This window comes from Vitis vinifera, chromosome 19 (genome assembly GCF_030704535.1).
Source record: "Vitis vinifera cultivar Pinot Noir 40024 chromosome 19, ASM3070453v1".
Classification (NCBI taxonomy): Eukaryota; Viridiplantae; Streptophyta; class Magnoliopsida; order Vitales; family Vitaceae; genus Vitis; species Vitis vinifera.
In genome coordinates, this window is record NC_081823.1 from 7726867 (window position 1) to 7740925 (window position 14059).

At 32.5% G+C, this 14059-nt stretch overlaps 2 protein-coding genes across 2 annotated transcripts; both read right to left on the reverse strand.

Annotated features, from left to right (window-relative positions):
- Positions 1-2439: 2439 nt before the first annotated feature.
- Positions 2440-4528, reverse strand: LOC100252011 (probably inactive leucine-rich repeat receptor-like protein kinase IMK2). Its single transcript, XM_010646217.3, has 2 exons — positions 3307-4528; positions 2440-3207 (listed from the first exon to the last, which is right to left on the reverse strand). The coding sequence occupies exons 1-2, from the start codon at positions 4445-4447 to the stop codon at positions 2558-2560; spliced, it is 1791 nt and encodes a 596-aa protein (XP_010644519.1). The 5' UTR covers positions 4448-4528; the 3' UTR covers positions 2440-2557.
- A 3283-nt stretch (positions 4529-7811) lies between these two features.
- Positions 7812-10270, reverse strand: LOC100257136 (probable serine/threonine-protein kinase WNK11). Its single transcript, XM_002276332.4, has 3 exons — positions 10132-10270; positions 8979-9482; positions 7812-8576 (listed from the first exon to the last, which is right to left on the reverse strand). The coding sequence occupies exons 1-3, from the start codon at positions 10132-10134 to the stop codon at positions 8187-8189; spliced, it is 897 nt and encodes a 298-aa protein (XP_002276368.2). The 5' UTR covers positions 10135-10270; the 3' UTR covers positions 7812-8186.
- Between the last annotated feature and the right edge of the window lie 3789 nt (positions 10271-14059).

Consider the following 14059-nt stretch of genomic DNA (forward strand, 5'->3'; position numbering starts at 1 on the left):
TAATTAATTATTGTCACATTTAATGAATAAATGAATTGCCCAATATTTAACAATTCCAAAATATATATATATATTCTTTAATAGTCTCTGTTCCCTTTAAAGCATTTTGTAATTGCAATAATTGGATTTGTTGGATTTTTTTTTTCTTTTTCTTTTTTTAAATATTTTATATACATATATATTAGAAGAAGATGGAGAATGAGGTGATGGATTTAGTTGGATTGCACAAATTTGACACAAGGTGATTTGTTCCATAAATCTCTTCCAACTTAGACAAATTGTTAATGGGTTCCTTTTCCTAACATAGCCATTTTGACTAATTAAAGCATCCTTTTTAATGAAAATCTCCTTGAATTCATTCTAGATTGGTGGATCAACTTTCATAGTTTGTTTTACTAGTGGCCATCCATCTTCCAACTTGTAGGGTTTTGATCATTTTTTTCTCTCTTTTCAATCCCCTATTAGCTTAAAGTTAATTAGCTTTTGTAAACATTACTCTCTTCATCTTGATTGGCATCTTTGAGTTCATTTCACTTTGAGTGCAACACCTCCTACTTGTGGAGATTAGTTGAGAATGTCTTCCATTTTTAGGTTTCCCTTGTCTTCATTCCCAAGCATACTACTTGTACATCAAGTTTTCTTCATTCTTTTTTTCAAGTCACTCTAATCCATCTTAATTAAATCCAATACCCATTTTACACCTTAAATATTGGTTTAATAAAAATTCAAAGTAAGAAAGGAATCAAAATTATAATAAGAAAAAAAAATTTATTAATATCAGACAAGAAATAGAGTGAATTTCAAGAAAATATATTCAAATGTTTAGTTTAGTTTTTATTATATATCCTAATGTTTCAAACATACCTTTAAATTGAATTTCTTCATTATTTATGTTTTATTAAGATATTTGATTAAAAATAACGGCATATAACCCTATTTTACAATAATGACCCACATTTTTGTAAAACAAGACAAAAGTATCCTTCACTTACTTTTTTTACCCATTTAGCATCGAAACACTTTTTTCTAAAAATAGCATAAGGTTAATTTTGGTTGATTTAAGAATAAATTTACAATTTCACGGAGGCTACTTTTTTTGGATTATTTTGATTTTATGTCACAAATATTGCTTTTTTATTTTAACTTTAATTATAATGTAATTTCACTAGTGTAAGGAAAAGGTTAAAGAGAAATGGTGAGTACAAAAATTCAAATAACTTTATGATGAAACAAAAGATGAGACCATGAAGGGAGATGGGGACACAATTAGGTCATTAAAGGACCCCCAAGTCAATGTATGAAGGGGAAAATTCCAAATCACTACTTACTTATCTCACTCTTATGGGTGGACAAATGATCATTTTTCATTCCATAATTTCTTTAGCAATGCTTGGATCCTACTGAGAGGTCACTATTTTGGCCTTCCCTTATTTTTACCAATTCTTCATCATTGCTTGTGCCACAATGCCACTGTCTTTGACCTACCTCTCTTTGCTTCCTTCCCATTTATTTTATTATTTTTTATATGATTTGAAAGAAAAAAAAAACCTGAAAAATATTTATTATGCTTATTGAAAAGCATACTTTTTTTAAGTAATGATTTCTGAATTCCATATTTTCTTACAACTTAATTCTAAAAATATCAGAAAATTTTGAATGTGGGTGTGAAAATTGAGATGAAAAGACAAAAGGGCCATCAAGAACAGGGGGGCACACATGGTGAGATTGGTAGATGAATGATGAATCATAAGAGAAGAGAGGAGGGCAGTTCCCATCTTAAAAATGATCCAGTGTGTTGAACAAGTATTGGGTATCATACATCACCATCTGATATGACTGTTGGATGTGGACACACATCAAAATTGGCCACTAGTTTGGTGGGTTGACCCACACCCACACCCCCCTCAAAGAGTGAAGGCAGGTCCCCACCATTGATTGGAGCTTCAAGCCCCTGGTTCTGCTTTCTCCCTTTGTGGGTATTTTTGACCTCCCATCCCCGTTTTTAAGGGCATCTTTGGTGGGTGGATGAAGAGACTGACCTACAGTTTGACCCCACCATCCAAACTTATATATCCCATGCTATGTGTTCAATGAACTAGCCCTTGTGGGTTCAATCCAAAAAAAAGAATATTTGTTTGTCATAATCACATGTTTTGTGAATTTTGCTCATAAAATCTATACATATTTGTGTATATTTGATAGGAAAAAAGGTTTAGATGGAACCTCAAATTGGGGAGAATAGCACTGGTTATCCCAGGAAATTTGTGATCCAGAAACATGCTGAGCAAATTGTAGGATTAATCAATTCAATGGGCCTAATGACCCTAATGATAATTAATTATAAAATGTGTTGACAGAGCCCAATGTAACATGACAAAGGCCCAGCCTAATGATATATATATACATTTTCTTCTAATTCTGTTTTATGCTCACAGTAAGGGCTCAGAAAGATTTTATTGAAACTCAAAATTCTGTGGTGGAGGATAAGCTAAAGTTATTCTGAAACAGAGGGAAAAAGAACATCAAAAAAAAAAAAAAGATGTAGTGCATATATGTTTCAGCTATTAGAGCCTGGTGTGTCCCAGGTTTCTGGTATGACAGTGTGAAGCAAACAGCCATCTTGGTAGTTGGATTCAATGGAAGAATCAGGTGAGGCATCAATGTCTCCCTGGGCATTGACCACCTCCTCTATCTTCTCCAGGACTTCTGCTACGGATGGCCGGTTTTCAGGGAAATGTGCCACACACTTGAGGGAGATGTTCAGCATTGGAAATGCCCACTGCTTTGCTGCCCTGTTAACCTCCTTGTCAAAGACCTCTCCAGTCCATTCCTCCCTCACCATGGACTTCACCCATTTGGGGAGGTCTAATGCACTCTTTTCCACAGTTTTTCCTGTTAGCAACTCTAGGAGAATCACCCCAAAGCTGAACACATCTCCTTCTTCTGATAAACCTCTCTCTGGAGCTGTGTAACCATTGGAGGAGTAGAGGGAAGCTGTCTTGGGATCTAGGAATTTTGAATATCCATATTCGCTTATTAAAGGTTCCTCGTTTTCATTCAACAGGATGTTTGAAAGTTTGATACCCCCGTGAGGGATGCTCTCCCAGTGATCAGTCTTCTGATGTATGAAGTCCAAACCCCGCGCAATCCCACAGGCTATGGACAGCCGATGTCTCCATGGGAACTCCCTCTTTCCCTCGATATAATCTGAAAACAACCAAGAAAAACTTCCATGAGATATGGGAAGAAAAGACATCTCCAGTTAAGGGGTAGAATGTTTGGAGGCTCCCGTTTCTGATGACTTACTCTCAAGAAGGGTTTGGAGGCTCCCATTTCTTTGGTAATTGTATATCAGAAGTTTTTCTTCCTTGGAGGAATTGTAACAGACAAGGGGTAGAATGTTTGGATGCCTCAAGTTCCCGATCCGCCTCATTGTTTGGCCGAACTCCTCAAAGCCTCCCTGCAACTTCCTCACTCTCTTGACAGCATAAACTGCATCATTCTTAAGTGTTACCTTGTATAGGCTGCTGCAAAGGCTCTGGCTTTGTAAGTCTGCTGCAGACTCTAGCAGATCTTCTAGTCTAAACCTTGCATGCTCCCCAACAAAGAACACAAGCTCTGAGCATGCTTTTTCTGGCTTCACTTCATCTGTAGTCTTGGTTCTAGGACTTTTCAGAGGAGATGCTCCAAGTGATTTCAGGATCTCCTTCTCCTTTGCTGATCTTACAGCCTTCTTGTTCACAAAAAATGCAAACAACAAGAAGAATCCAATGCAGATAACTACTGGTGCATAGCTTGCCCAAATTCTAATCCCCTTTTCATGTCTAGCCTCTGAAGTCTCTGGCTTTGGGCTTGGTCCTTGGCTCATGGTCACCAAGCTCCTGGTTTCATTCACCAGGAATTCATTTGATTTCAGGGAAAACTTATACAGATGCTTGTCGAAATCGGGGATTTTTCCCAGAAGATGATTGTGAGAGATGTCCAAGCTCCTGAGATTCTTCATACCAGTCAGAGCCCCAGGCACACTCCCATTCAAAAGATTGCTGCTCAGATTCAAATAAGTCAAGCTTGTGCAGAGTGATATGGACTCGGGAATGCTTCCCCGAATGAGATTCTTTGCCAAGCTGACAACTCTCAGAAATGGGAGCTTGCAAAGGGAGTCTGCATCAATTATCCCACTAAGGTTCAAGTTCTCAAGCCTTATGTCTACTATGGCCTCGGCCTGAGAATTGCATTTCACACCCTTCCTCTGAAGCATACATGGATGTGGCAGCGACCCATTCCAGCCAATCCCAAGTATATTTTCAGGATCAACAGCTTGAATGAAGTTGAAGAAGAATTGAGATTTCAGCAACTGACCTCCCTCACATACCATGACTAAAAGAGAAGAGAACACAACCCATATCAACATCTTGAAAGCCAGATTGAATTCTCGCCTGCTCTTCATGTTGGCAGCTATTAGTTCTTGTTCAGTGATAATGGATCCTTTTCCCCAAGTTCTTAAATGGTATTTTGTGCCAGAAACTTGAAGTAATACTTCATCATCTATCACATTTTCTTAGGGTTTCTCCTCCTGAATTTCCAAAGTTCTCTTCTATGTTCTTTCAATCTTTTTGACACAACCAATGCCTCAAATGTTCAATTCTTTGTCTGTTACTCTCTCTGTTTGATAATCTGTCTCAAATCCTTAAAAAATATACCCATCAACAATGAGACACGACAAAGTGACCATCCTGGAAGTCCTTTCCAGCTGTGAAACTGACACTATCTCTTTTGTTTAGTGCCTACTGACAACAGTTTAAAGGGTATTTAGTCATTAGGCCTTTAAAAATAGGGCATAATCATTGGAAATATTCGGTTTGACTCATGGGTTTTATTTTTAAGCATCACAGTGATAGCTGTATAGAACTTTGGATGAAGGAAATTTGTCAACAACATCATAAACAAGGAGAGGCATGACAGGGAATTTGGAGTCATCAAAGCATGTATTTTGGAACATCTGAACTCAGATTTTCTGTATAGTTTTGTACAATTTCATCAAAATTGGACATCCCAACACATGTCCTATCCTTGCATGGAAACTGTCCTTGAGCTAGAACCAATTAGGGTTGGCAATGAATTTCATCTTCAGGCCAAAAATAAGCAAGAGGCATTTTCCTAGCCTCACAAGCACATGATCTTCCACCGAACAAGGCTCTAATATCATATTGAATAACTATAATTTTCATTGAATGAATAATCTACTAACACACCATGGTTCATTCGATAAATGGTTTAAATTGGATTAATAGTGACCCGTTAATGCAATTTGAATCCGTTATTATGATTCTAAGTCATGATTTAACCTATTTTAAATTCATAAGTATATTATTTTAAAATACTTTTTAATTGCTTTTAACTTTTCGGTTTATTTTAAAATTTTTAATTAATTTAATCATAATATATTTATAACATGAAAAGTAAATTAGAATTTTGATTTTTCATTTATTTATTATTTTATTTAATACTATAATTATAAAATATTTTATTTCTTTGTTATTACTTTTTTTGTCTATATGATATTTATAATTAAAAAATATTTTTAATTTTTAAATATATAAAATTAATATTTTTATATAGGTTAAATGGATTGAACAGTCAGACACAAAATCGTATTCATATTGTCTTCAAATCATGTTATCTCATCATGTCAAACTTGTCATCCTTTGGGCTACCGAATCCGGATGGCGCAGCCTATCAAGTGCTTATTGGGCCAACGCGTCTTGACACGTTGGAAACTACCAAACCCGAACTGTGCCACAGCGCCCGAAGGTCTAAATGCTTGCACGTATGGCTGGATGATACTCATCGGCCAAGATGTGTGTAAAGAACGAGGCCCAAACGGTATCATGCTCGGTCGGATGGCAATGGCCGAACAAGTCAAGGGATCTTCCCAGATGAGAGCTTTTGCTTATTTTCTCAGTTCTCATCTCTGACACCCGAGGGCACTAGTAAGGCTTGAAGTAGTCCCCATTTGATATCGCGAGATCCGGAGAACAGCGAGTCTGGTTTCCAGAAGGTCACGCACCACCAACATATAGAGGTCTAAAATTTGTACTTAACAACTACTTTTCGTCTACCCGAAGGCTTGGTTTGTGACATCTACATTGGATAAGGGAGAAAGGATCTTCGACGTAAAACGGACAATATCTACATAATTGGGTGTGAATCGTTACATGATTCCATGAAATCAGTTTTATTCCATCTCTTTCATCGTGTCTTGACCAAAAGCAAGCAAAATGTTTTCCCAGGAAACATCAACCAGCCATTGGAACAAATGAAGAAGAATCTTGTCCCTTTTTTTTTTCCGGGAACACATTCTATGATTCCCAGGAAAGTCACTTCTGGAAAATCAATTTCCTATGCACACCTTAACTTTTACTTTTGAAAGCATCCCTGGTAAAATAACTTAAGGATATGAATTAAAATAAAAAATAATTAACTTATTTTTAAACTTATATCTTTATTTTATATTTTTATTCAATTTGACTAATTACCTCAATGATTTTCTTTACTGTTTTATCACATTCACTGTTACTCGACCTTCTTTACCTTAATTATAATTCATAAGAATAAACATGTCGATTTAATAATTTAGAATAAGTTTTAAGTTAATTTTATAAAACAACTTTAATATTTGAAATAAGAATTAAGTAATAAGTTTTAAGTTAATAATTTAAATATAATTTAACTTAAAATTAACTTAATTCATTAAATAATAAGTATTAAATTTTATCAAACACCCCCTTACCTTCTCTTTTCTGATTTTGTTCTGTCTATACAATTTAGAGCTGCAAAAACCTGCTGAATTTTGTTCCTAGCAATCTCTTGAAATCATGAGCTGTTTTAGGTAAAATACTGGGAAGTCTGTTTGCCAACTCTTGAAAATAAACAAACACCCCTTCACCCACTTCCACTAAAGCATTTTAATTCATTGTTTTTCCAAATGCAGAATGACTAATCTGAATCAGTGGTTGTGCAGTGTGCAATTCAATTGAAGGGCTAAAAGTTTCACCTTAAAGCATGGCTTTTTTCGTGGGTGGAGGATGCTACCTTCCAGGCCTTCTAGCAAAAGCCAATTTGTTTACAACCCCTGCTATTTTTTTGGGCCACCATTGTGAAAAGCATTAGGGTTGTAGCATCTTCATCCTATTGTGTCCACCAAATCCAAACCCAAATCCAAATTCACTTATCATCCATTGAGCTTAAGACTTGTTCTCTTCTTTCACATATTTTATTCTGACATTTATTCCTTTAATTCCATGCTCATCCTTTTTGTTCAAATTCAAGAGAACTTCCCCATGACACAAAGGTCCCAAACCGACCTAATTTTGGATATATTATTAAATATTCGCTGTCAGCAGCACAAGTGGACTTTTCCCATATGTCTTGTGGAAATGGAAACCTAGTCACATTGCCATTTCTTTCCCAACAAACCTTGAGTGCGACAGAAGAGGATGACAGACGAAGTCTATAGTGACACCCACTTCTCCCGCTTTGAATATTTGCTGATTGTTTGCTTGGCCGTTGGCACAAGCCCACAAACCACAAGCCTCCTACCCTTTCATTCCCTTTGACTTTAACTTTACCCTTCATTTTCCTTTGCTTTTACAATACTCTAAAAACTTCTAATTGCACATTATTTCCATCTTCAAAGTTCTCATATGAACACTTTGATGCATTGTGGCCGGTAGGGTTCAATTCCCTTTTCCATGCCTAGATGCAGAATTCAAATTCAAACAGAACAAAGTGGGAACTTTAAATCAAAGTGGTAATGTGAACAGAAGAATAAAATATTGATCTCAATTATATGAAAACAATACAATTGCTTGCTGGAAGAAGAAATCTGACACTTCCCCTAAATTCATATAATATATACGTGTGAAAACAATATTTACAAAAGAACACAGACACCTCCACAAGTCAATCACAACTTTCCCCATGTGTGTCCTTTTTTCCCTTCAAACCTATCCCATTTCTGTATTCTTAAACAAACAAAACAATAACATTTGAAAGCCATAGCCCCCACCCTCCCCCATATCCCTCCAAATTATCAATCAACAAACACAAAACAAAGAAGTGAAAAAGGACAACCAAAGAATGGCCTAGCAAATACTTTTGAAGGGATGTAGATTAGCATGAACAAACTAACTATCACTGTTGTCAATTTCGTCATCATCAATTCCATGGAAAAATGGGTCATTGAGGAGCTCTGAAGCTGAGGGTCTTGCCCTTGGCTTTGCCAGGCACTTTTCGATGAATGCCTTCACCTCAGGGTCCCTGACCTTGTCCATGGCCCGAGGTCTAGCCCCAGATATCACCTTTTTGTATATTTTGGCGATGTTGTCACATTCGCTGTATGGGATTTCTAATGTGACCATCTCTAGAAAGCACATACCAAATGAGTATATGTCTACTAGTTCTGTGTAGTCCTCTTCATATAGCTCTGGAGCCATGAATTCTGGTGTTCCAAGCACTGAATGTGCTACATGGCTCTTCCCCACTGTTGCTGCCAATCCAAAATCACCGATCTTCACCTATTTTCACACAGAAAAAAATCACAATAAGTTTTATACTGAAGTCTATCAAGATTCAAATGCTTGAATATATTTGAAATATGGAATTCTAGCATTTTTTTCTAATTCTTTCCCTCAGCTTACTCAGCGCCCAAACAAGGGCAGTTGGATGCTAGTACAATATGAATTACAAAATTCAGAACTTTGTTTCTTTTCACTAATTTTCTCAGCAACCAGAATGCTCTAAAACGATGCTAAACTGTTTAGATTGAGAAATTTTAGTAGTTTTCTCCTTTCCCTCAACTTTCTTAGCAAACAAATAAAGGGAGTTAGATGCTAATAAAGTAAACTATGAAACTAAAAATTTTAGTTGGTCATGTAATTTTCTCAGACAACAAACAGAGGGTAGAGAAGATTTATTACCTTACCCACATTGCCATTGATGAAGACATTACTGCAGTTGAGATCCCTATGAATAATACAGGGTTCATGCCTATGCAAATAGTCTAAACCCTTCAAAATCTGCTTTGACCATTTCTTCAGTGCCTTCATGGAAACATGTCTATGCTTCTTCCGATACTCCCTCAAATTACCAGATGTACACACTTCAGTTATGAAATTCAAGGTGTTATGATCCTCATTTCGCCACACATTGTACAGAGCAATGATGTTCTTGTCCTTAAGAGTCTTGAGCAATCGAACTTCAGAGAAAAGCCGATCAATCATTGGCTTGTCATCACTAAAAGCCCTTAATTTCACCTGGTTCCAAGCCACCTCTATGCCCTCCTCCTGATCAAAAGCACGGTACACCCTCTTCACTGCACCACAGCCAAGCAGTTCATTGTACCGACCATATCTTCTAGTCGGATCTACCTCCACAAACGGCTCTGAATCCCGATCAGATTGATCGGGGCTCACCGCTGGCATCTTCAATGAAAATTAAAAATAAAAAAAATAAAAAAATCAATCAGAAACCAATAAAGTGCATATACATCTACATGTCAGAACCCTAAAACAATGAAAAAAAACTACAGAAATCATGACATTCTCAGAAATCAAAATCAAAATCAAAATCCAAAAATCATGCTACAGAATCTTTTAAACCCGTAAAATGCATGCACATCTACTTGTCAAAACCATACAAACTGCATAAACTCTCGTAAATCAAAACAGAAATCCAAAATGGTATAAAAATCAATTAAAAATCAGTTAAAATACATAATTTTAAAACCCTAAAATCCACTTTGAAAACTACAACAATCATCACAAATTCTCACAAATCAAAATCAAGATCCAAAACCTGGCATGCAAATTTACACGCAAAACCTGAAAACCTCCAGGAAACAACAATGCAAATCACCAGAATTCCTCAAAAATCTAAATCAAAACTCAAACCCCCTCCAAAGGTACAATTGCATCCAAACAAGCTCAAACCTAACAAAAAGCTATTATCTTTATCCCCCAAAAAAAAAAAAAAAAAAAGCGCAGAAAACACAGAACATGCTCATTGGAAATCAAACCCACGTTGAGATCAACACCAAAATCCAGCGCTTGTCAAACGAGAGATTGTTCTTACCATAAACCGCAGCTTTTCGATGCCTCAAGCTTCCCAAAGCAAAGCAAAGACACCGTTTTTAAAAGCAACGAGAAGCAGCAGAAAGCATAAAAAAGCGAAGGGTTTTGAGGACGGTCATTTATAGGGTTCAAAGAGGAATAGAGACTTAACTCTGGTTAGAGTCTCAACTTGTATGGTTAATGACTTGTTTTTTGATTAGGAAACCTCAGCCCCCTTCTTGGAAAATTGTTTTTGTTTTTAAATTTTAAGAATAAAAAGAAATAAAACTCTCTATGGAATTTTTTTTTCAATTTAGAAAAAAAATAAAAAAAAATGGAATGATTTAATCATATGTTCATGTAGTTTACAAAAATCATGCAATTTTGATAACAACAATAATTAGGTCAACTAGGATACTTAGGTGGTGTTTGTTTTTTGGGAGAATTATCTTTTAGAGGTAAATGACCCTCAAATTAACAAAAGGTCCGTATAACTCTTCAAATTGAGTTGAAGGATATGAAATAGTAACGGACAAATATACCCTTTAAGAACACATATAAAATATTTTATAAAATTAAGTTAAATAAATTTTTTTCAATAATTTTTTTTTTCAAAAATATTAAATTAAATAAAAGTAGTTTTCAAAAATATTAAATTAAATAATTTTTTTTTCAAAAATATTAAATTAAATTAAAATATTTTAAAAAAATATTAAATTAAATATTTTTTTAAATATTAAATTAAATAAAAGTATTTTAAAAAATATTAAATTACATAAAAGTATTTTTAAAAAATATTAAATTAAATAAAAGCATTTTTCAAAAATATTAATTTTTTTTCTCAAAATCAACAAAGGGCATTGTTGAAAATATTAAAGGATGATATCTTTCAACTCAATTTCCATACTTTCATTGGGTCTTGGGCTCAATTTGAAGAGTTGCATGGATCTTTTGTTAATTTGGGGGCCCATCTACCCCCAAAACATAATTCTCCCTTATTTTTTTGGTTTATTATTCAAAGTAATTTATTTTCAGAATTTAAGTTGTTTGTTTTTCTACTTTTTTAAAAAGCCGAAATATGTAGTTTTTTCTAAATAAAAAAAATAACATATTGATTTTTCTTTACTTTTTAATATTTAATAAAAATAAAATACTACATAAACAAATAATATAATATTTAACACTATTAAGCATTAAGATTTTATTTAGAATTAAGTAAAAAAACAAACAGCACCTTATATTTTCTTAAATTTTGGAATTGACTTTACTATTTATTTTTATATTAAAAAAATGAATTATAATATATTTTTTTTTAAAAGCATTAAATACATTTATCAATTCTCCATAATCTTATAAAATAAAAACAAAAAGGAAATAGATATTGCATGGAAATGAGAATTTTCCACCTAGATAAAGTCATGTAACGCAATTTCCCCATAATCTCATGCCTAAAATTTTGTACACAAATATTAAGGTACATAAAATATATGATTAATTCTTAACTTTACTAGGAATAAATAATTGTGCCGTGCTAAGCAAGTGGAGAAAAGGAGAGGGGTGGTTGTCTTTTAACACAAGATATTTTAGTGATTATAGTGATTTTATTTTATTTTATTTTTAGAGTGTATTTGGCGTTATTTTAAAGTCCCTTTGGCATTGCTTCAAGTGGAAGTATTTTTATTAAAAGTGTTTTTTCTTTTAATATTTCTATTAAAAAGGCTTTGATGAGAATCTAAAAAAAATGATTTCAGTAGTGTTTTTTATAATTTATTGTATGAGTATAAAAATATTTTTAATAATAGTAAATTACTAAAAAGGGCATTTATTAAAAAAGAAATTATAATAAATCGAAAACTTTTATTACAAAATATATATATATATTGTTAAAAAAACTAAAATATTATTTTTGTGAAAGGGGAAGAGGAGAGTGACAAGGAAGCGAAAAGTGTAACAGAGAATGGTTGGAAATTGTATTTTAAGAATATATGAAAATTTTTGAAGTGTTTTTTTAAAGAAACACCTCTCAAATATTTTTTGAATATTATCAAATACCTATTTTTTATCTTAAAAACATTTTTAAGTGTTTTTAAAACTAAAAACACTTTTGAAAAGTATGTCAAACGGGCTCTTACTCCAAGTGTTTTGATCGTAAATGTTTTCTTTAAAACTGTTTTTTAAGATAATCACATATAAAAAGTGTATTTGACATAAATTTTAGGAAACATTTTTAGTTTAAAAAATATTTTAGAAAAAGTATTAGGTATTTGGTAAAATTTAGGAAATATTTTTAAAATTACTTCTAATGTTTTTTTGGAAGAACAATTTGACTTATAATAAACCTACCAAATCATATTGTCTGCTCTAAGTAAAGGGGTTTTGTAACTTTAAAACAAATTTATATAATTAAGAAGAGTCATACTTATATAATATAAAGAATTTTTCCCCTTATTGGATGCGAGACATCGTTTTTTCAGAAAACATTACATGCACTCTAAATTTTTTTTCAAAAACACTTTTTAAATTAAAAATGTTCCATATAATCACTATCCAAATGGGTTGTTAATGTCTTTATTTTGAAAGTTGGATTTAAGAGTTGAATGACTTTTAAAAAATAAAAAATAAATGTCGAAGGAACTTCTATAATATTTTAAAAGATAAATATTTTTTATATATAAATATTTTTAATTTTATATATAAAAAAAATATCATAATTAATAGCTTATTATTATTATTTTAAAATAAATATTGAGATTATATTCCTGATTAAAATATTAAAATATGACTGAAACATAAATAATGTGAGCATGGGTTTGGACAACCCGACTAAGAAGATTAATCATGAACTTTATTTTAAAATATAAAAACAATTTAAATCTAGAGGTAGCCCCATGGCATGCGTTTTCTTGTGATGTTTGGGGGTATGCTTGCAATTATGAACACATGAGACATCATGTGAATAATTTTTCAATTGTTTTAGTCATGTACCATGTTAGCCATGTGAATGTCATCTATGATTCAAGATACTTTTCCATTTTTTAAGAAATAACGCAAATAAATTATTAATTTTTAACAAATTTAGCTTTCCACTTCAATAAAAAAAAAAAAAAAAAGAGAGTTTAGTTTGACCCTTCCTTGTTTGATGGAGCCGACTTTGAAAAGGTCAAAGCCAAAAATTAATTAAGAAAAATAAAAAGAATTGGCCAAGTCAAACTATGACTACTTTTAACTAACCCACCCACACCACACCCCCCACCAAAAAAAAAAAAAAAATTTAAGTGGCCTATGTTTTATAACCATTTTATATTTTATTTATAATATATGGTATATTTTCAATATATTTCCATGTATTGGTAGAGTTTTTATTACTACAAATATAATTGGACATTTTTTTTTGGGGGGAAAATTAATAAAATGTTTGACACATATATTTCCATAAATTGTTATGTTTTACACCATGAGGTAATTATTATATTAGCTTTTCAACTTGATTCCATTAACAAAATTAATGGCAAAGTCCCAAGTGAAATAATTGTAATTTGTGTCTAATTAGAAATTTATTTGCCTGGTCTCCTTATAAGATTAGCAAGTATTTAATAATAATATAATGTATTTTACAATAATAATGTGACACCTTGTGTTAAAATATTTAAGGACATAATAAAATAGAAAATACATTTAACAATTTAAAACTATTTTATATTTTTCTATCTTCGAAAAACATTTTTAGGGTTGTTTCACAACTATTTTCCATAATAGTTGTCTGTTCCCAAAACAAAAAAGAAAAAAGAAAAGAAAAGAACATGTTTAATAACCAAAAAATGTTTTCTATTTTTTGTTTTTAATAACAAAAAATAAAATATTTTCAGATAATATTTTTTAGTTGTTACGTTGAAAATAAAATATTAGATATAAAAATTATTTTTAAAACATATTTTAAAATATTTAAAATA

Coding starts and splice junctions, on each gene's coding strand:
- LOC100252011 (XM_010646217.3), bottom strand. CDS start 4,447: ATGAAGAGCAGGCGAGAATTCAATCTGGCTTTCAAGATGTTGATATGG. Junction 3,208..3,306: donor CCTCCAAACCCTTCTTGAGA/GTAAGTCATCAG, acceptor GGTTGTTTTCAG/ATTATATCGAGGGAAAGAGG.
- LOC100257136 (XM_002276332.4), bottom strand. Junction 8,577..8,978: donor TCAATGGCAATGTGGGTAAG/GTAATAAATCTT, acceptor GTGTGAAAATAG/GTGAAGATCGGTGATTTTGG.